At 55.3% G+C, this 21,433-nt stretch overlaps 7 protein-coding genes across 7 annotated transcripts; 5 read left to right on the forward strand and 2 right to left on the reverse strand.

The window, feature by feature from the left end:
* Positions 1-768: 768 nt before the first annotated feature.
* On the forward strand, positions 769-4,279 carry J4E84_001471 (uncharacterized protein; the record flags this gene model as incomplete). The annotated part of the gene is made up of 3 exons (XM_049384103.1): positions 769-1,780; positions 1,831-2,090; positions 2,138-4,279. The coding sequence occupies 3 exons, from the start codon at positions 769-771 to the stop codon at positions 4,277-4,279; spliced, it is 3,414 nt and encodes a 1,137-aa protein (XP_049249621.1).
* Positions 4,280-5,767: 1,488 nt separating this feature from the next.
* On the forward strand, positions 5,768-7,700 carry J4E84_001472 (uncharacterized protein; the record flags this gene model as incomplete). Its single annotated transcript, XM_049384104.1, has 5 exons — positions 5,768-5,845; positions 5,907-5,920; positions 6,071-6,215; positions 6,266-6,790; positions 6,840-7,700. 5 exons carry the CDS (start codon positions 5,768-5,770, stop codon positions 7,698-7,700), a joined length of 1,623 nt encoding a protein of 540 aa, XP_049249622.1.
* A 1,944-nt stretch (positions 7,701-9,644) lies between these two features.
* J4E84_001473 (uncharacterized protein) lies at positions 9,645-12,747 on the forward strand (the record flags this gene model as incomplete). Its single annotated transcript, XM_049384105.1, has 4 exons — positions 9,645-9,740; positions 9,787-11,618; positions 11,668-11,985; positions 12,042-12,747. The coding sequence occupies 4 exons, from the start codon at positions 9,645-9,647 to the stop codon at positions 12,745-12,747; spliced, it is 2,952 nt and encodes a 983-aa protein (XP_049249623.1).
* Positions 12,748-12,944: 197 nt separating this feature from the next.
* Positions 12,945-14,615, reverse strand: J4E84_001474 (uncharacterized protein; the record flags this gene model as incomplete). The annotated part of the gene is made up of 1 exon (XM_049384106.1): positions 12,945-14,615. One exon carries the CDS (start codon positions 14,613-14,615, stop codon positions 12,945-12,947), a length of 1,671 nt encoding a protein of 556 aa, XP_049249624.1.
* A 624-nt stretch (positions 14,616-15,239) lies between these two features.
* On the reverse strand, positions 15,240-16,471 carry J4E84_001475 (uncharacterized protein; the record flags this gene model as incomplete). The annotated part of the gene is made up of 2 exons (XM_049384107.1): positions 15,240-16,351; positions 16,465-16,471. 2 exons carry the CDS (start codon positions 16,469-16,471, stop codon positions 15,240-15,242), a joined length of 1,119 nt encoding a protein of 372 aa, XP_049249625.1.
* A 1,100-nt stretch (positions 16,472-17,571) lies between these two features.
* On the forward strand, positions 17,572-19,365 carry J4E84_001476 (uncharacterized protein; the record flags this gene model as incomplete). The annotated part of the gene is made up of 3 exons (XM_049384108.1): positions 17,572-17,624; positions 17,708-18,009; positions 18,056-19,365. The coding sequence occupies 3 exons, from the start codon at positions 17,572-17,574 to the stop codon at positions 19,363-19,365; spliced, it is 1,665 nt and encodes a 554-aa protein (XP_049249626.1).
* A 371-nt stretch (positions 19,366-19,736) lies between these two features.
* Positions 19,737-21,236, forward strand: J4E84_001477 (uncharacterized protein; the record flags this gene model as incomplete). Its single annotated transcript, XM_049384109.1, has 5 exons — positions 19,737-19,802; positions 19,922-20,004; positions 20,055-20,291; positions 20,377-20,485; positions 20,532-21,236. The coding sequence occupies 5 exons, from the start codon at positions 19,737-19,739 to the stop codon at positions 21,234-21,236; spliced, it is 1,200 nt and encodes a 399-aa protein (XP_049249627.1).
* Positions 21,237-21,433: the final 197 nt, after the last annotated feature.

Genomic DNA, 21,433 nt, shown 5'->3' on the forward strand with positions numbered 1-21,433 from the left:
TGATTGGCGATGTTATGGCTCGCGACGAGCGAGTGTCAATGGCGCGCCGGGGCGGATAGAAGCGACAGACTACCGGAGGGGTGGTGAGTGTCGGTGGATGGGTGTCGAGGTGAAGGTGAAAGCAATGCGTGAGTCCAGCGACAGCAATGGGTGATGGGGAGCAAAAAGCGGTGGTGCAGTAATGAAGTGGACGGGCCGGTGTTTAAGAATGAAGCTTGGGGACGATCACAGCGGAGACAGGCACGAGCTAGAGCTACAGACGGCTGGGCTGGGGTCGGGGGACGCTGGCACTGGCGTGGTCAGGGTGCGGTGTGCGAGAGCGAGTGTGTTGAGATACGAATGAATGGCCGTCGCGGAGCACTTGCACTGCACAGCCTCTCGCCCAGTTCCTTCCGTTCCAGAAGACGCCAAGACGTGGCACCTGCGGCAGGTGCGAATCGCAACGCGGTACCACAATGGGCCGACGACCATCAACAAGAGGCTACGACAGCGCGGCATGTGCTAGCAGCCCGAGCCCGAGCACACGACCGTCATACCCCAAAGCCTGAACGCCTGTCTGCCGCGACACAGCACGAAGCCCCCCATCTGCCCTGGTGTGCGTGACGCCCCTCCAATTCCTCTCCTCCACCTCCACCTCGCACTTTTGCTCCCCGGTGGCCGTACGCTAGCCCTCCCGCGCCATCGCCCGAGCTGTCACCCACTCGACTCCCCAGACCCGCGCTCTAACAGCCGTGCAGCAGGACACCGCGACACACACACACTCCCCCCATGGCCCAGGGAACACGCGGGCCCGCCCCGGCTCAACTGCCGCCCAACGGCACGGCGACGCACGCCCACGATGCCACCCCGACCGCCGTCAACCGCAAGAAGCAGAAGCGACGCGAGAAGGAGGCCGCCAAGCGAGCCGCACAGGAGCCGCCTGCGCCTGCGCCCGCGCGGAATGGCGTGTCGCCTGCCCGAGGGCCGCCCGGCCAGCAGCAGTACGCCGACGCGGAGCTGGACGAGGCGGCGTACGACGAGGGGGAGTACTACTCGGACGAGGAGTACGAGCACGCGTACGGCACAAACGGCGACTACCCGCAGGGCTACGGCCACGCCCCAATGCGCAGCCAAGCGGGCAAGAAGACGCGGCGGAAGAAGAAGGCGCCCTCCGCACCCCCTCCGCTGGCCTACACCCAGCACGTCGCATCACGCCTCAGCCCCGCACCCGCCCACCAAATGTCGCCCGCCCACTCGGTCGCGCGCTCCGGCGCCCGCGGCGACCGCATATGGAACACGACGATGCAGGACGAGCGGGACCGCATCCGCGAGTTCTGGCTGTCCCTCGGCGAGGACGAGCGCAAGTCGCTCGTCAAGATCGAAAAGGAGGCGGTCCTGCGCAAGATGAAGGAGCAGCAGAAGCACTCGTGCAGCTGCACCGTCTGCGGGCGGAAGCGCACCGCCATCGAGGAGGAGCTGGAGGTTCTCTATGATGCATATTACGAAGAACTCGAGCAGTACGCGCACCACCAGCAAGACGTCGGTAGTTTCATTCCCGAGGCTAATTATGGTTATGCGTCCAGTGCTCCTCACCACCCGCGCCCCATGCTGAACCCCCACCCCCCGCCCGGCCCCTACGACGACGACGAAGAAGAGTACGACTCGGGCGAGGAAGAGGAGGAAGACTCCGAGTACGACAGCGAGATCTCGTCAGAAGGCGGCTACAGCTCAGGCGAGCGCAGTCTGCCGCCGCCCGAGCCCTCAGACTTCCTCCAGTTTGGCAGCAGTCTGCAGGTCAAAGGTATGCCCGCCCCCGACCCGTGCTGGGAGCATGCTGATTCATCCTTTTAGGTGGCATACTTACGGTTGCTGACGATTTGCTCAAGAACGATGGGAAGAAGTTCATCGAGATGATGGAGCAGCTCGCTGAGCGTAGGATGCAACGGGAAGAAGATGCTCAAGTCCAGGCTCACCCCGGCGCCCAGCACCGATCCTACAGCGGCCACAGCCACAGCGCGCCTCCGCCCGACGAAGACGACTACGACGAAGAGGGCGAAGACGAGGAAGAGTACGACGACGACGACTACGAGGAGGACGAGGAGGATGAGGAAGTGCGTATTCTAGGCTGGACTATCTATCTGCAACTAACCCCGCCCAGGGCGCCATGACCGAGGAGCAACGGATGGAGGAAGGCCGGCGAATGTTCCAGATCTTCGCAGCGCGAATGTTTGAGCAGAGAGTGCTCCAGGCGTATCGAGAAAAGGTGGCCGCGGAACGACAGCAAAAGCTACTCGAAGAATTGGCAGAGGAGGATGTGCGGAAAGATGCGAAAGAGGCAAAGAAAGCAAAGGAAGCCCAGAAGCGCAAGGAGAAGAAGGACAAGCAACGGCAGCTGAAGGCGGAACAGGAGGCTCGCAAGGAAGCCGAACGAGCAGCCAAGGAAGCCGAGGCCAAGGCTGCGGAGGAGAAGCGACTAGAGGAACAGCGGAAGAAGCGAGAAGAGCAGCGCAAGAAGAAAGAGGCCGAACGCAAAGCCCAAGAGGAGGAGAAGCAGCGCAAGGAGGCCGAGCGTCTGAAACGACAGCAGGAAGAGCGCGAGCGACAACAGGAGGCAGAGAGAAAAGCACGCGAACAGAAAGCCCTTGAGAAGAAGGCTAAAGACGAGGCAAAACGGAAGGAACGTGAAGAGCGGGAAGCGAGGGAGAGAGAAGCGAAAGAGAAGAAGGCACAGGAGGACAAGGACCGCAAGGAACGGGACTCGAAGACCAAGGGCCAAACGCGCAAGGAGGATCAAGCCGCCGCTGCAGCTGCCCACAACGCTATTGCTGGTGCGAAAAAGGCCTCACAGCCAGTGGCTGTTGCGCTACCTCCTCAATTGCTAAAGCAAAATTCGTCCACGGGAATGCCATCGCCACAGGTAACGCCAGCTGTACCGAAAGCTCCAACCCCGAACCGACCGCGCCAAACATCGCACCAGACCTCCCACGGCTCATCGCCAAAGACTCCCCATGCTACTCTAGGAACAAGCAAGTCGACATCCCCAACCTCCCAGCTGCCAAACCAGTCGATACCAAGGTCGATTCTTACGAAACCGCCAATTCAACAGCAAGGTCTGGGGACCCCGCATGGGCAGCCATCGTCTCCGATGCCTCCAATGGGACCACCGCCAGGTATGCAAGGGCCGCCAGGACTGGGTATGAATATGCCTCCAGGGCTGAACGGCTTCCCTGGTCATGGATCGATGATGCCTGGAATGATGGGACCACGTCCGAACATACCCTTCTTCCCTCAGCCAGCGCCCCAGAGCTTCCGTGGATTCCCACCTCCCGGCATGCACACACCAGGTGCACTTCCAATTGGCCGTGGATTCCCGATGGAAGGACCACCAGGCTTCCCAGCACCTCCAGGCTTCACTGCGCCAATGCCATCCGCCTTTCCGATGGGCATGCCGACGCACTCGCGGCAGGGCTCGGGGTCTTTTGAACGACTGTCAAACGAGAGCCCCATCACTGGTCCTCAAGCACAGCCCATTCAACGGCCAACGCCTATCAAGCGCCCTTCAAGCGTGAAGGCGGGCGACGAGAATGGACAGCAGGGGTCCGATGTAGACGAACTGGCAAATCACCTAGGCAGTAAAGCGCTGCTGGACGACGATGACGACATCCCCGAACTACCCGATCGACGCCCAAGCATGCAGCAACACGGCTCAGTGAGAGCGCCATCATTCGGCTTCGCAGACATACCCGGGTCGCAATATGGCTCGTTCGGAGCACCAGGCGGCGGCAGCATCTGGGGCACACCACCCCTACAGGGCTTCCACTCCGGAGCCACTTGGGGCAACTCGCCCACCTCCAACATCTTCAACAGCCCCTTTTCCATGAACACCACGCGCACCCTCGAACGCAACGCAAACGAGCAGCGCATAGTCTGGCTCCGCCGTACCATCTGCGCTGCATGCAAGACCCTCGCTCCCCGCGCCTCCGACGCAGACGGCTACGTCGACGCGTCGGAAGTACATCGCCAAGTCGAGGCTTCGCGCGGTGCCATGGACCCTGCTGTGAGCGTGGATGAGATCAAGGAGGCGTGCGATATCCTGGATGTTACGCATACTAATGGCGGTGGGAGCCTGGAGTACAAAGAAGATGCCAATGGCAGGTTGTCGCATATCAAATTTAGTGATGGTGCGATACAGGCTCCTCCTTCGAGCTTGGGCGAGATTGGTAGCCCGGTTCCTGGTCATAGCGTTCTGGCTGGGGGGTTTGGAGGCAGGTTCCCCGGATTGGGGCCACAAGGTTTCTGAGATCTTGGTCTCTTCTGTTCTCTTGGACTGTCATCACATTTTTCTTTTGGCAATCAGTTGTCGGCCCACTCGTGCTGAGTCTCTGTTCTCTCTAATCTGTTCCTTTGGTAGATGAGTGACGAGCTGTCGGTCTAGTCTAGTCTAGTTTCTTCCTCTTGTAGTTGATGGATGCAAGTGGAGGTAATCTAGTCGCTGAGAGATGTGCCATGATGGGACTTGTGTGTGCTTTGATATCGTGATGTCAGAGTGATACTCCCTCCAGGATGCCTACTACACTAATACCACAGCGTACATAACAATGGAGCTACACGAGTGACTGCCGTGGAAAAGAAGCTACATTGAGAATAGTTTTGATCTGGAAATTAGATATGGTTAACGCGAGCGGTCAAATCTCGTACTTTTCCTCCACAGGTATCACAGAAGACGATTGCGAGTAGTTATCTACATGAAAAGTTCCCTCAACACTTAGAGCAAGCAGGTATCAAAAGGTTAGACCTGCATTCACATCGACATAGACTCAACAGTGACTGCAATGTTACACTGAAGGGCTGATATCTAGCATGAAGAATAACCACATGAAGACAGACGTCAAACATCACTCACATAAGGTTCGACGTGGTTCGACGTTGACGGGTAGTGTCGGAATATCCCCTGGGTCGGTGGGGGAGGCGGAGGGGTGGCGGAGGGGTGGTGGTGGAGGTCTGGTAGCTTCGTGAGTGCTATGCCTTGACTATATTTGCTTCGACTCCTGCGATCCGACACTGCAACTGTAACTAACGAGGACGATGATGTCGGTGGTTCCTCTTCTAAGACGCCAGTCTTTTTTCTCATCTAACCGAAGTTGAAGGTTTTTTTGAGGTACCTAGATATGGATGCTGTTCTCCGTGTGAACGAATATTCGTTGTCTTACGACAAGATTACAATAAGGTTTGAATTCGTTCATGAAGTATGGCCTGTATAACTCCTGTAGTGCCGGCTGGTGTCGGACGATCCCCACCCAGTACACCGGAACACAGCACGTTGTGGCAACGTTGTAAGAGGAGCGGTCAAGCACGCCGCCTCGTACCATTGTCGCAAAACCCCGCAATTGCGACATCTCACCACCTCAGTGTACGCCGCTGGCCAGACCACCTCAATGACGTTACATCCAACAAGGCACGAAATGATTAAGTTCAAGCAGCCTTGAAATCTGGTCGAAGCGATGGCGAATGACGGTATTTTCTCACTCTATTAATAGGATGAAGCTGGTAAAAACGTGGTTAGCCAGGCACGCATCATCATCGTCGGTCCTGCATCGTCATCCCTGCATTTAGTATCCCTGCTAGCGCGTGTCGGTCGGCGGGGTCGTGAGAGCCTCATAGCTGAGCTTGCTACAACGCCGAACATTCTACGTCTTTTCTTACTTCAATTGAACCATCTACTTTACACCACCCGTTTTCTTTGTACCATTCATATCTCCGTACCCTTCGTTTGCACACACTATCCATCATGTCCGACCCCATCGCCGACGCTGCGCAAAAGCACCCTGCGCCCGAGGGCCTAAAGTACACGTACGGAACTGCTGGTGTAAGTTGAGGAGAGGTTAATTCGAGAGATTGAGGTGCTCAGATGCTAACATAGGTTCTAGTTCCGAACAAAAGCGTAAGCTATCCCCTGCATCTCATACGATAGATGGCTACGGTGCGAGCTATCGAGCACCTCCGCGCGCCGCAGCTGGCGACCCTCACACCACCGACCCTCCCACCGACACTCGTTACGCACAAAACTCCTGAACTACGCTTACCATATCAGTGATGTCCTCGATTCTGTCCTCACTCGCGTTGGTCTCATTGCGGCGCTGCGGTCGCGGGCGCTCAAGGGCAAATGGATTGGTGTCATGATCACCGCTTCGCATAATCCTCCTCAGGACAACGGTGTGAAGCTCGTCGAACCAATGGTACATTTATTTTTCCAATATGAGGCAAGATTGGGCTAACAACTTTCTAGGGCAACATGCTGCAAGAGGACTGGGAGGTCATCAGCACCGAGATGGCGAACAAGGCTACCCCCGAAGACGTCTCGAAATACTACCGCGAAATCGCCGCCCAGAATAAGATCGACCTCAGCATACCCGCACGCGTTGTCGTAGCCCGCGACACAAGAGCTTCGGGTTCAAGGCTTCTCGGTTGCCTCGTCGATGGCTTGAACGGCGCCGGTGCTGAAGTCAAGGACTATGGCTTCCTTACCACGCCACAACTACACTACATGGTCAGATGCTTGAACACCGAAGGTACTAAGGAGGCCTACGGTACACCTACCGAGAAGGGCTACTACGAGAAGTTCGGTGCGGCATTCAAGACTGCGCTCCGTGGAAAGAAGCCTTCTGGTAGCCTGACAGTCGACGGTGCCAACGGCGTTGGTGGACCGAAGCTGAACGAGCTCATCAAGTATCTTCCCACCAAGGAAGACGGCGGCCTTGAGATTTCCGTCATCAACGACAACGTCATCAAGCCCGAGAGCCTGAACGTCGACGTAAGCGAACATATCTACAAGTACCGGAAGTTTGCTAATTCGCAAACAGTGCGGTGCAGACTACGTCAAGACCAACCAGCGCGCGCCCCCTTCGTCCAAGGCTGGACCCGGCGACCGATGCTGCTCGCTCGACGGTGACGCTGATCGTGTAGTATACTACTTCAAAGATGAGAAGAACGTGTTCCGACTACTCGACGGTGACCGCATCGCGACTCTGGTAGCTTCGTTCCTCGGCGACACCGTCCGTCAAAGCGGATTGGCAGACAAGCTCAAGATCGGAGTTGTGCAGACCGCCTACGCCAACGGCGCCGCCACGAAGTACGTCGAAGACAACCTCAAGCTCAAGGTCGACTGCACACCCACCGGCGTCAAGTACCTGCACCACGCAGCCGAAAAGCTCGACATTGGCGTCTACTTCGAAGCCAACGGCCACGGCACCGTCATCTTCTCGCACGACACCCTCGACACGATTGAAAAGCACGAGCCCCGCAACCCCGGCGAAAAGGAAGCCCTCGACGTCCTGCGCGCGTGCATCAACCTCATCAACCAGTCCGTCGGCGACGCCCTCTCCGACTTCCTCCTCGTCGAAGTCGTCCTCGCACACAAGCACTGGGGCTGCCAGGAATGGCTCTCAACATACAGCGATCTGCCTAACCGCTTGCTTAAAGTGCTTGTTAACGACCGCACCATCTTCAAGACTACAGATGCCGAGCGCAAACTCACCAGCCCTGAGGGTCTCCAGGCGCAGATCGACAAGGAAGTACAGAAAGTTCGCCAGGGCCGCTCGTTTGCGAGGGCTTCTGGTACGGAAGACGCTGTTCGCGTCTACGCTGAAGCTGAGACGAGGGCTGAGGCTGATGACCTGGCGAGGAAGGTTAGTGAGCTTGTGAAGGCTGCGGGGAGCAACTAGGAGTTGTTTGTCGGAATAGAGCTGTTGATGATAATAATCCTGGGCACACAGATTCTCATGCTATTGCTTAGGCTTTTATTCCTCGAATGAAGGAATGGATGAACGGGATGATACTAGTAGGGTAGATTAGATGGGTAAAAGCAAAATTCGTTGTTTTGTTCTACTTTGGGGTATGATTGTGTGAGGGTGGTTGTTGATTAATATTTTGGCTGATTTGATGCGTGCCGCGTGATGGAAATCTCATACCCTGCATCCACATTTTCCCAGAGAAAGATGCATACAGACTTTCCGTTTAGACAATACGGCAGGATCAACTTAAAGCTCAGCATGTAACGAGTGTGATTTTTGAAGCATCTGTTCACTTCAATTTGAGCGGTGTTGGTTGTTGTGCTGTGTTTGGGTTTTCGCGGGCACGTCCGAATCGAGTAACTTGTGGATAGTCCGTCGATTGCAGTCGCAGGTGCCTGGTTTGTTACCACGGGGCCACATGGCATTAGAAAGTCCTCACAAATCGACACCAGCGAGTATCACTACCCGGAAACAAACCATGACATAGCGTAGACGGTCCTGTTTGACTTGTATTCGCAAGACTGAGGAAATGCTAAAAACAATTCATAGCTCTTGGATTTACCTTGGTATTTGCACGTCTGATTGAGGCCTATGCAACTTCCGCGTTCTCACTTCATCAGTACCTTCAATGTTGATTCAATCTCTTCTGTGCGACTCTGCCATGAGTCTTGAGATCATGAATATCCCCAAGATGGCTCGGTATTCTTTCTCCCTCCGGGTGGGTGGGGGAGGTGGCGGGGAGGCGGAGGGGAGGCGGAGGGGCGGAGGTGGAAGTAAAAGATGGCGCTGGCCTACCTGGAAATGCATGCGGAAGGGACAACACTGAGTACACGATAGTCAGAGTTGTTGGATATATCTCCAAGATGGCTCGGTGTGCCTTCCCTCTTCCCCACTTCCGACACACATCGCATTTCACCGCTGGCTAGGATCTCGGCAGCACCGAATTCACGGATCATCGGCACCCAATAAAACTCGTCACAACCCACGATCCGTCTCCAAGCATAAACGTGGCCCATTTCAAATCGTCCGAAACATGCATATTTGAAACGAAAGTGGACTGGACAAGCCTCATCAAATCCGAAGAGCCGCCTGCGCAACGCACCGCCACATTTCCACTTGTTATTCGTCGAGTTATGCACGATCCGATCACGATGATACTTGTTGTGAGAACGCGTGGCGGTGCAAAAGAACAACAGTAGCGCAGCTTCATTCTTCCGCTCTCCGCAAACTACTCCGAGCTCACTAAGGGGCGATCTCTCTGGAAAATCTTAGGGCAGCTGGCCAGGCCCTGGAGGCCAAAAATAAAAACCACCCGCCAGAGATGCCATGGCAGAGCCGCGTACCCGGCGTTAAAACGGCGCGTTGGGACAGCCAATGGCTGGGCGTGCCTGGTGGAAGGCGGCTAGGGTCTGGCTCTAGCGAGGCGTCACAGCTCCCTCTAGCGCCGACATCTTGACAGGGCACGACAGGGATCGACGGCCCTTTTCCATCCGCTTTCACGGGCAAGGGACGCGAGGCACTGCTCGTAGCTCTGAACTCTCTCTCACTGCCGTTACTGCTTACTGCTGCCGTTGCTTGCTTCACTCTTGGCTTTCCTTACACTCTGCTTTGTACACTCATTCTGCTTTGCGCGTATACCCACTTGTCATTTTTCCTTGTGAAGAGCGCGCAGCCGAATAACCCCGAATACGACCAACGGCGATCTTTACGATACAGCAGATCTTACTCAGATCTCAGTGAGAGAGAGGGGAACACGAGGAAGACATGCGCTGAGCTCTCGGACCCGAGATCGACCCCCAATACCACGTGTACCCATCACACGTGCTATCACAATCGCTACCACACCTTCGCTACACGTTACACCCGTCACTCGCTATGGCATCCACAGTACCGAACGTGCTGCTCCGGCGGGACCTGAGCATAGAGCAGAAGTTCGAGCAGTTGATGACAGAAAATGCCCTGGGCGCTTCGGTACATGCAGCCCCCCATCTGTCGCATGCGACTCTAACACGCCCAGGTATCCCAAGACTCCGTCCTCGTCGCTATCGGCACATCCTTCGGCATCACCGCCGCCATTTTCATACTTTTCCTCCTACTACGTCCTTTTAATACTATCGTTTACGCGCCCCGTCTCCGCCACACTGACGAGAAACACCGACCGCCGCCTCTCGACAAATCGCTGTTCGCGTGGTACAAGCCCGTGTTTAAGACCAACGAACCCGAATATGTTGAGAAGATCGGATTGGACGCGACCATCTTCCTGCGTTTTGCGCGCATGTGCAGGAACATGTTTGTCGTACTCGCCATCGTTGGCTGTGCGGTTATCGTTCCCGTCAACGTCATCAAGTCGGTGGAATTCCAGAAGAATTTCGACGGAGATATGAGCGGCAAGATCATCTTCCTGATGACACCTCGAGATCTATTCGGTCAGGTTTTCTGGGCTTTCGTCGTGCTGGCATACCTTATCGACATCATCGTTTGCGGCTTCTTGTGGTGGATGTACCGCGCTGTACACCGGATGAGACGTCAATACCTCGAGCACCCAGACTACCAGAACAGTCTGCACGCGCGGACGTTGATGGTTACGGATATCGACCGCAGCTTTCGCAGTGATCAGGGCATCGTCGAGGTTACGGATAGCTTGAAGACTACGCCAGAGGTGCCCCGCGCGTCCATCGGACGCAACGTAAAGGATATCCCAGATCTCATCGAGGCACACGAAGAGGCGGTCATTGAGCTGGAGAAGATCTTGGCGAAATACCTGAAGAACCCGAACAAGCTACCCGCCGAGCGACCGCTATGTACTCCTTCGAAGAAAGACCCAGAGTTCACCGACAAGGCGCAAAAGGTGGATGCAATCGACTACCTCACAGCACGCATTCAGCGATTGGAAAGCAAGATTAAGGAGGTGCGGGAGACAATCGACAAGCGCGATGCTCTATCGTACGGATTCGCTAGCTACGAGAGTATCGACTCTGCGCACATGGTCGCCTTCGCAGCGCGCAGCAAGCATGTCAAAGGCACCACCGTCCGACTCGCGCCCAAGCCAAAGGATATCATCTGGAAAAACCTTACCCTCGATCCCAAGACGCGACGATGGAGGAGGACTGTGAACAACTTCTGGATCACCCTGCTCACACTCCTGTACTTCATCCCCAACGCCCTGATCGCCGTCTTTCTGTCCAAGCTCTCCAACCTGGGTTTTGTGTGGCCTACCTTCCAGACCGAACTAGCCGCACACGCCGATTTCTGGGCCGTCGTTCAAGGTCTCGCAGCTCCGGCACTTACCTCGCTCTTCTACTACTTCCTCCCCATCATCTTCCGTCGCTTGTCCATCAAGGCCGGAGACACAACCAAGACATCCCGAGAGCGCCATGTCACAGCACAATTATACGCCTTCTTTGTCTTCAACAACCTGTTCGTCTTCTCGCTCTTCAGCGCCGTCTTCGGTATGATTGTCATGATTGTCAATCTCGCGACCCAGGAACACGTTCCATTCATGGATATCCTACGACAAATCAAATTCTTCGACACGACCATGCGTACCCTGTGCGAAGTCTCGCCTTTTTGGGTTACATGGCTTGTCCAGCGTAACTTGGGCGCCGCTATTGATCTGGCCCAGGCTGTCAACCTCGCGTGGGGCAGTTTCTCTCGCAAGTTCTTGAACCCGACGCCTAGGGAGCTGATCAGTCGGACTGCGCCGCCGCCGTTTGACTATGCGAGTTACTACAATTACTTTTTGTTTTACTCGACGGTTGCGCTGTGTTTTGCGCCGTTGCAGCCGATTACGCTGGTTATTGTGGCGATTTACTTTACGCTCGATAGCTGGATGAAGAAGTATCTTCTGATGTAAGTCTTGACTCCAAAACCCTCAAATACCCCACTAACATATGTTTAGGTACGTCTTCTGCACCAAGAACGAGTCAGGCGGTGCTTTCTGGCGTGTGCTCTTTAACCGCATGCTCGTTGGCACTTTCTTCTCCAACTGCATCGTTGCACTGCTGGTCGTGGCCCGTGGTTACGAACACAAATGGACCATGCTGGCCGCCATGGCCCCTCTTCCTCTCGGCTTAATCGCCTTCAAGTTCTACTGCAAGAACGCCTTCGACCACTCGCTCAAATACTACACGCAAGGCACACGCGCCAAGGGCACCGAAGCCCCAACCCCAATAGACAAGGAATCGCGTCGTAGGGATCGTGTTGCAGTGCGCTTCGGGTAAGTCATCTACACTTTGCAAGCACAAAAAATAAGTTACTGATATGATATCACAGCCACCCAGCCCTCTACCAAAAACTTACCGTCCCCATGGTGCACGAAAAATCCAAACACCTCCTCGCCGAAGTCTACCGCGGCCGCCTCGACGGCGACATCGGCGACACCGCCGCCTTCTCTGACGTCTACACCATGAAACGCATGTCCAAAGAACATCCTGGTAAAACCGCCGCCTCAGCCAACATCTCGAGTGGAGGAGGAGGAGGTACCGGCCCCTTTGAATTCGTGTCGGAATCGAATATGGATTACGAGAACTACAAGAATAGACCTGAGTTCAGCGATGAACACGGCGGGGAGGGCAGTTTGTATGGCGGGAGTACGGTGGGGAGGCCTGATACACCGGGCAGTCATTGGGGCCGCGATAACTCCACCAACAACAGCGATCGTGGGAGGAGTACAAGTCGCGACTCGGAACGTACTATGCGCGACGATCCGGGCGTGTTGTACCCTGCTGGCTACCATCAAACACCCAGTGCGTTGCGCGAATACAGTCCTAGTCCCAGCTTGGATTTGAGGGGCGTGGATAGTAGGGGGGAAAGTCCTTATGAGATTGGAGGAGGGGATCAGGGGAGGTTGGTTAGTGGGGCTGCGCCTATGGGCGTGGGGAGTGGGTTGGGTGGGGGAGGGGGATATGGGCAGCAACAACAGCAGTATACGCCGTATAGTCCTAGTAGGGATGGGGCGAGGGATTACTTTGCTAGGTAGTAGAATAGGAAAGGATGGGGGATGGATGGATGTGTGTGGATGACGAATTTCCTTGTGTTTTATATCATATAATTGCTGTCTAAGAGCGGCATTTAGATGGGCGTTATCAAAGGTCTAGATACCAGAACTTTATTATGTTTGAAAGATGTCCCTGTTTTCGACCACTATGCTATTCGCTTCTTCATCAGATACGCAAGCTAGAGTATAACGAACTTCTTCCCCACCGAGATATGACTAGGCATCATGTCTTTCAGCACCTCCAAATCCCCCACCTCCAGCGGATTAACCCCCCAAACCGCCAAATCCGCCACAAACCCCGGTAAAAGCCGTCCCCTCTCCCCCTCCTCCCTCAGCAGCTCCGCAGCTTTAGTCGTATGCAACGCAACCGCTTCCTCCACACTAATCGCATGTTCAACCCCCCTCACCCCAATCACCGTCTCTCTTGACGCCATCCCCCAAACCGACCGCATAGCCGCAAAACTACCAACAGGATAGTCGCTCCCGCCCGCTATCAGCGCACCAGCATCCAGCCACGTCCGCGCGGGGAAAGTGCGGGATACGCGCTCCGTGCCCCAGTATACTTCCTGGACCCCCGCTGCGTTATGCAAAAGCGGGTGTTGGATCGTCGTCGCGATACCGAGGTTCACTGCTCGGATTTGTTCAGAAGGTGAGACTAGGCCTCCGTGTTCCATTACCAGAGTTCCAGACTGGAGGTACGGAAACCGGTGCAAGAGTTCTTCGTATACATCCAGTACCAACTTGACAGCACGGTCGCCATACGCGTGTGTTCCTATTTTCCATCCACGGCGAACAACGGCGGTCATGGCTTCGACGAGCGCCGGTTTCTCCCACGTGAGCATCCCGTGGTAGGAAGGGAGGCCGCAACAATTGCAATCCGCGTCTTTTTCGCGGCCGGGCGGGATGGAGAGGTAGGGCGTGGATACGGCGCCTGCTTCCATGCCGCCGTCGACCATGAATTTCACGCCCCAGACGGAGAGGTAGGGATCGGTTTGCATGTGCCGGTATGACTCCATTTTGTTGAGTAAACCTTCGACTTGCTCTGCGCATGTCATGCCCACGGCGGGTACGAGGGCATGTACGCGCACGTGAAGTTTCCCGGCTGCGTGAGTAGCGATGAGGGCGTCTAGATCGGCGAGCGGGACGTAGCAGTCGCGGACGCAGGCTGTTCCCGTGGCGGCGTACGCACGGCTTGCGGCTTCTAGTCCTGCGACTCTTTCTGCGAGGGTTGTGGAGGGTTTTAGTTTGAGAATGGGGACGGTGGCGGAGTCTTGGAAGAGACCGGATAGACTTCCGTCTGCTTCTTTGCCGATGAGGCCGCCTGGTGGTGAGGGTGTGTCGGATGTTACGTTCAGCAGATTCGCAACGACCGAGTTGACGACAACGTTGTGACCACCTCTCATCACCATGATGGGATGTTTGGTCGAAACAGCATCGAGTTCTTTCAACGTTGGCAGTCTCTGCTCCTTGATATTATATTCCAGCCAATCCGTCGCCGTACAAATCCACTCCCCCTCTTTCGTCTCGCTCGCCCGCTTCTTCAATCTTGCAAACAGCTCATCTAGGCTCTTGACGTCATTGACTGGCACGTCGAAGTAGGTCAATCCGGCGAGAATCAGATGGGTATGTGTGTCTGTGAATGCGGGGAGGACTGTGGAGTCTGGTACGTCGATGATCTGGGTTTGGCTGCCGATGAAGTCGTCTAAGCCGGCTGAGTCCTCGCTGAGGGCAATTATACGTCCGGAGAGGAGGGCTATGGAGCGCTGTGGTGGCATGCCGGGTTGGAGTGTTTCGATTGTGCCGGCGCGGATTAGGGTGTCTGCTTGGGGGTGGGAGGTCGATGAAGCCATGACGGGCGAAATGCACTGTGCTGTTCTAGAAGTGGTGATGATGATTTGAACTTATAGTAGAGAAGTAGTTACTTTGATCATGTAGTAGTGCAAGGCTTTCAAGCACTTGCTCGTTCTACTTGTACTCAATCGTTCGGCCGAACGTCCGTCGCGGATGTTAATGCCCCTCGACATTCGTTACAGCATATCCATGACTTTATGCAGACGCGTGACAGCGTGTTCGTATAGCGCCGCGACTCCAAGTTGTGGCTGGACCGACATCGTGAACAAGTTTGTGGCAATGGGTGGTCGGCGTGGATGTCCTAGCTAGAGGTCGGTGGTCGCGTGCTCAGTAGGCCGAAAGCGGCGTTCGGGCTTAGAACGCGCGGCACGATACTACGGCTAAATGTTGATGTCAAACTCTATGGCTGTGAAGTCAGTACGACGAAGGTTGTACGAAGCGCAAACGAAACCGTGCGAACCCAACTTCAGACATCGCACATCGTTTCTCCGCAGTTTGTGCGTGCGCGCCCCACGAAGCAAGGACAGCTGACAGCTCGATGATTGCATGATGGCGTTAATGAAAGAAATGTGGACAGTCTCGAACCGGTTGTTATTATTCCTGCCGTTCCTCACAATATACGATCAACCATCACCCAGTAATGCGTAAGCATTTCCCTCCTGCGGCTTCGCCTGCATCCTCTGGACAAACTTCTTCTTCTTCCTCTCTGCTTCCCTCATTTGCTTCTTCCTCTGCTTATTCGATATCTGTTCGCTTGGTATTCCCACACCAGCAGACGTATAGATCTCTTCAATCAATTCCTTCAGCACGTCGTGTTCGGCTAGGATGCGCTTTGCCTGCCCCGGTACACCCATCACGTCCGGTATCGAGGGGAAGTCGGACATGTGACCGGCGATGATGTGCACTGTCCTGCGCAGCCTGGAGTTTTCGTTTTCTTGTGGGTCCCTGGGGTCTATTGTTTGGTCAGGATCCATCATTGCCCTCGCGACTTTGACCATTTGGAGTAACATGCGAAGAGAGTAGAGAGCAGCATGCAGTCTAGCCGTGAGGTGCACAAAAGCCCAACTGTTATCGAACTCGCAATTCAGTACGCGCTGGACCAAGGGTATGGGAGGCGGCGTGTTGAGTTCGGTAAGCACTAGACTGAGACCAAAGAGCGACCATAGGAGCTGTGAGCTGACGGACTTCTCCTCACCCCAGGATCTCAGGCTGCGCATCTGCGACTCCAGGTCATCGACTGGGCTCTGGTCAAAACACCGAGGGTATATGGGAACTTCCTGGACTGATATCCCTTGCGCTTTTCTTCTGTACTCTTGTACTACCGTATGCTCTATTGTCGCACGTAGCTTGTAAACCAGTCTACGGATATCGCACCCTATGTTCCATGCTGATGCCTGGGATGGCTCTTCAATAAGTAAAGGCAAGTACACGTGCGGGTTTTCGTCGTTGGTGAAGGTTTGGTGCACATATTCAGATAGCCGGACGTCGATCTGGGGCGGACGTACCAAGTCTGGTTCATCGAGGTAAACAGGCATTGGACTCTTCACGATGTAGCGGCTGGCGAAGTCAATGTACCGGCGAGACTTCTGGTATACATCCTGAGCTTGGTGAGCTAGCAGCTTCGTACTATCTTGTGGATTCTCGATAAGAGTGTATGCAAACGTCACCAGACTCTTCACTTGTAACTGCTTTCGGATCTCGGCTGGTAAGTACGCCTTGATACCAGTAGAGATGTCTGCATCGTGTAGAAACACGACGAGCGTATATACCGAATAGTCGTATAGAATGAGGTCGGTGTCGCTCGTAAAGATGATGGATCGTAAATGTTTTTTCGCGTGCGACGCGCACCAGTCATCTGCTTCTCCCGGTACTGTATGGGTATATGTAGCAAAAGGTGAATCTATCTCTACTAGCGCTTCTTGCAGTGCAGGCGCAAGGAACGCGTATGAGATGGAACCTAGGTATGTGGGAACAGGACAAGAAACGGTAGCGTAGTTGTTGCGGAATTGCTGCACTCGTTTGTTGTTCGCCTCCATCCTGGACAGTCTCTCGGCTCGTTTTGAAGTAGGTAAGGCTCCATCGAAGTAGATGGCAGACCTGAGAACGTGCGATCAGCAGTGGACGACATAAGCTCACATCAGCACTCGCATAACGTGCATAGAACGGTCACGGTCAAGTGCAATCAAGCAACTTTCCCATCTCGACTCCACGATAAGTGAAGTTTTTGCAACCCCTGCAGCAATGGCGGTGAAGTGAAGAACATATGTGCGCACCTTATTGGCTTGCCGTGGTGGTTCCGTGTCCGGGCGCTGAAAAGCAACTGTAGTTTACTCACACCTTGATGTTGCTCTTCTCCAACGAGTACAGCCAGCGGAGTGCTTCAGCGACGATGTCTGCATAAGACGGGATTCGAGTGGCGCTAGCGGCTGAAGCGAGGGCCAATTTGTGAGCGTGGTAGGCGAGGGCAGGGCCGTCTATCACGGCGGAGTAGCCGTCTAGCTGATCGGAGGAAAGCCGCGTCGCATAGGGTTCGAGACGCCTAGCAAGGCCTTGGATACCCATTTTGACCAGGTGGTTGAGGGTGTTGGGAAGGAAGTTGTGTTCTAGTCGAGACGGAAGGAACGACGGTATGCACACGGCCAGGGGACCCCCGCAAAGGGTCTGGGGCGAAGCGAGGCGGGGAGTGGTCAGTCAGGAGTGTTGTGCAGTGTCTCGGCCTCAGATGCAGGGCTAGTGCATGGGCGCGGCGAGTGTTGGGACGTTGACGAGAAAAAGTCGTCGGTGATAGCCAGCGTGGCGTTGGTCTTTCCGCTGATGAGCTAGCGCCGGCGTCATCCCGCGTGGTGGGGGAAGCTGGGCCCCTCACCAGCTCAAAAGTTGCCAGCTGCCACATCGCCCGACTCTCCAATTGCTTCATCTTTCTCTCACAAAGCTCCAAGAACATAGACAGTCAATATGAGCGTCCGAACCGTTGAATTGAAGCCTTTCCAGGACCAGAAGCCCGGAACGTAAGTCGACTATACCCGAAAGAGCTGAGAGGTCTGATGAAGCTATGGTGTCGATGGATGATAGCTGACATTCGACACTACAGTTCTGGTCTCCGCAAGAAGGTCAAGGTCTTCCAGCAGGAGCACTACTCAGAGTCGTTCGTTGCTAGCATCCTGCAATCCATCCCAGAAGGCGTTGAGGGCGCATTCCTCGTCGTTGGTGGTGATGGCCGCTACTGGAACCCCGAGGTCACCCAGACCATCGCCAAGATGAGCGCTGCCTATGGCGTCAAGAAGCTTCTCATCGGCCAGAACGGCATCATGAGCACACCCGCCGCCAGTCACATCATCCGGATACGCAAGGCGACGGGTGGTATCCTCCTCACTGCCAGCCACAACCCCGGTGGTAAGTTCTCCACAACCCATACACTCCTCCCATCTAACACATCCAGGCCCCGACGAGGACTTTGGTATGAAGTACAACCTGGCCAACGGTGCCCCGGCTCCCGAGAGCGTCACCAACAAGATCTACGAAACTTCCAAGACCCTCAGCTCGTACAAGATCGCCGACATCCCCGACATCGACCTCAGCACCATCGGTACACAAAAGTATGGAAGCCTCGAGGTTGAGATCGTCCACTCCACCGAGGACTACCTCAAGATGCTCAAGGACATCTTCGATTTTGACCTCATCAAGTCGTTCCTCAAGGAGCACTCCGACTTCAAGGTCCTCTTCGATGGCCTGAGCGGTGTCACTGGCTCGTACGGTGTCGACATCTTCGAGAAGGAGCTTGGCATCCCCAACAGCACACAAAACTGCGTCCCCAAGCCCGACTTTGGCGGCCACCACCCCGACCCTAACCTTGTCTACGCCAAGTCGCTGGTCGACGCCGTTGACAAAAACGGAATCCAATTCGGTGCTGCCAGCGACGGCGACGGTGACCGAAACATGATCTACGGCGCAAACTCTTTCGTCTCGCCTGGTGACAGCTTAGCCATCATCGCACACCACGCCGAGCTCATCCCATACTTCAAGAAGCAGGGCATCTACGGTCTCGCCCGTAGTATGCCTACCTCTGGCGCCATTGACCTTGTCGCCAAGAAGAAGGGCGTCGAGTGCTACGAGGTGCCCACCGGCTGGAAGTTCTTCTGCGGTCTCTTCGACTCTGACAAGATGAACATCTGCGGTGAGGAGAGTTTTGGAACTGGCAGCAACCACATCCGTGAGAAGGACGGTCTGTGGGCTGTTGTCGCCTGGTTGAATATCTTGGCTGGTGTCGGACAGCAGACTGGAACCACACCCAGCATTGCGTCGATCCAAAAGGACTTCTGGACAACCTACGGTCGCACATTCTTCACCCGCTACGACTACGAGGGCTGCGAGACCGAGGGCGCCAACAAGGTCACCGCCCACATGAAGGAGCTCATTACCACCAAGAAGGACGAGTTCATCGGCTCAACCGTCGCTGGTCGCAAGGTTCTCGAGGCCGACGACTTCTCCTACACCGACCTCGACGGCAGCGTCAGCAAGAACCAGGGTATCTTCGTCAAGTTCGACGACGGTAGCCGCATCGTTGTTCGTCTGTCCGGCACAGGCAGCAGCGGCGCCACCATCCGTCTCTACATCGAGAAGCACACCAGCGACGAGTCGACATACGACATGGACGCGCAAGACTACCTCAAGGACAACGTCAAGCTCGCGACGGACCTCCTCAAGCTCCAGGAGTACGTTGGCCGCACCGAGCCCGATGTCAAGACCTAAGCGCGTCGTTGGAAAGGGGAACGCGTAGATGTAATAGCATGATTAGACGAAATGTACACGAGATATCACAATAGTAACATAGCACCAACAAATGGAATAGCATGGCTGACTGCCCCGTGGAGAGAATGTTGTTCGTCATGACCTGGTTGTGTTTGGGCGGGTGTGTGGCTTAGCTCCGACGTCATTGCCCAATCTAAACATGCTCCGTCCGCAGCGTCTCCATAACAGCCCTCCGTCCCCACTGCGAGGTCCCTAGTCTTCGACAACCCCCGCCTTTCACACATCCCTACACGCGCGTCTACACCTGTCGACGCTTCTTCTTACCTCTCCCACCTCTTTCAAATAATCCCCAACATACGTGCACCGCAATCATGGCTGAGAAGGAAGGATCGGCAGTGCCACCCCAGGCCAGAGGCTCATGGACGAGCTTCCTCAAGGTATGGAATTATCCCAGCATCCTCACGTGTCTAGAGATATTCGCGCATAGCGAAATGCTCGTAGCTTCAGGAAATCGTGGTGTTCGACTCGGACATGGCATTTGGCTAACACACGATAGTCCATCGCGTCCTTCAATGGCGACCTGTCCACGATGACGGCGCCTGCCTTTATCCTCTCCACAAAGTCGCTCACCGAGTTCTCGTACGTCTAGTGATATCCGCCACCCAGGAAGCAACACTGACCCACAACAGCTCATACTGGACCGAACACCCCTCCGTCTTCGTCGCACCGGCCGCCGAGAAGGACCCTGCCAAGCGAGCCATGCTGGTGCTGAAGTGGTTTCTGAGCACACTGAAGCAGCAGTACGCCAGTCGGTCGGAAAAGCTGGGTAGCGAGAAGAAGCCTCTGAATCCCTTCTTGGGCGAGCTCTTCCTGGGCAAGTGGGAGGACCAGGCAGGCACAACACAGCTCGTCAGCGAGCAAGTCAGGTACGCGCACACGCGTTTGCGATGGCTCAGCCTGTCGTAAGCATGCCACGCGTATAGTACGGGAGAGCTAATGCAATGCGCGCAGTCATCATCCACCCGTCACGGCTTACTCCATCTGGAACGACCAACACGGCGTCCGGCTGGAAGGTTACAACGCGCAGAAGGCGTCCTTCAAGACCACGATCAATGTCAAGGTAATTATCCTTAGTATCTCCCATGTACACCGCTAACTTTCCACAGCAAATCGGACATGCCATGCTCCACCTCGACAACTACAACGAAAGCTACCTCATCACCCTCCCCGCCCTCCACATCGAAGGCCTCATCACAGGCTCCCCCTACGTCGAGCTCAACAGCAGTACCTACATCCAATCCTCCACCGGCTACACCGCGCGCATCGACTACAGCGGCAAGGGCTGGGTCTCCGGAAAGAAGAACTCGTTCACCGCCGTGCTATACCCCGAGGGCAAGGAGAAGGAAGCCATCTACAAGGCCGACGGCCAGTGGACCGACTCGTTCCAGATCAAGGATGCCAAGACCAAGGCCGTCGTCGACACATTCGACCACAAGTCCACAAAGACAACGCCCCTCACCGTCGCCGCCATCGAGCAACAAGACGACTTCGAGACACGGCGCGCGTGGAAGAAGGTGTCGGATGCGATTAACAGTGGCAACATGGACCTGACGAGTGCGGAGAAGACCATCATCGAGACCCGCCAGCGCGAGATGCGACAACAGGAGAAGGAGGCTGGGAAGGAGTGGGAGCGCAAGTTCTTCTCAAAAGCACCAAAGTACCCGTTGTTCGAGCAGCTGGCCAAGAAGATTGGCGAGGGTATCAACGATGGGCAGACGAATGGTGTGTGGAACTTTGACAAGCAGAAGGCGGATGCGGCGAAGAGCCCGTTTCACCCGGATGTTGTGCCGCCGATTTATGAGAGGAAGTGAGCGGATGCGACTAAGTTTGCATGTCGCACACAACACATGAGGCTCATTCAGTCACGGAGAATGATTGCAACGATGCTATGCCGGACATTGGAGTTCTACGGAAACCAGTTGAGGTTGAGACGTAGTTGCGGTACAGAGGCACTACGGCCTCATGTGCAATCATGCTGGTCAAGCGATGACAGCTGCAGTATAATGGC

The sequence above is a fragment of the Alternaria hordeiaustralica genome (assembly GCF_023758085.1).
Source record: "Alternaria hordeiaustralica strain BMP 2776 chromosome Unknown scaffold_1, whole genome shotgun sequence".
Lineage (NCBI taxonomy): Eukaryota > Fungi > Ascomycota > Dothideomycetes > Pleosporales > Pleosporaceae > Alternaria > Alternaria hordeiaustralica.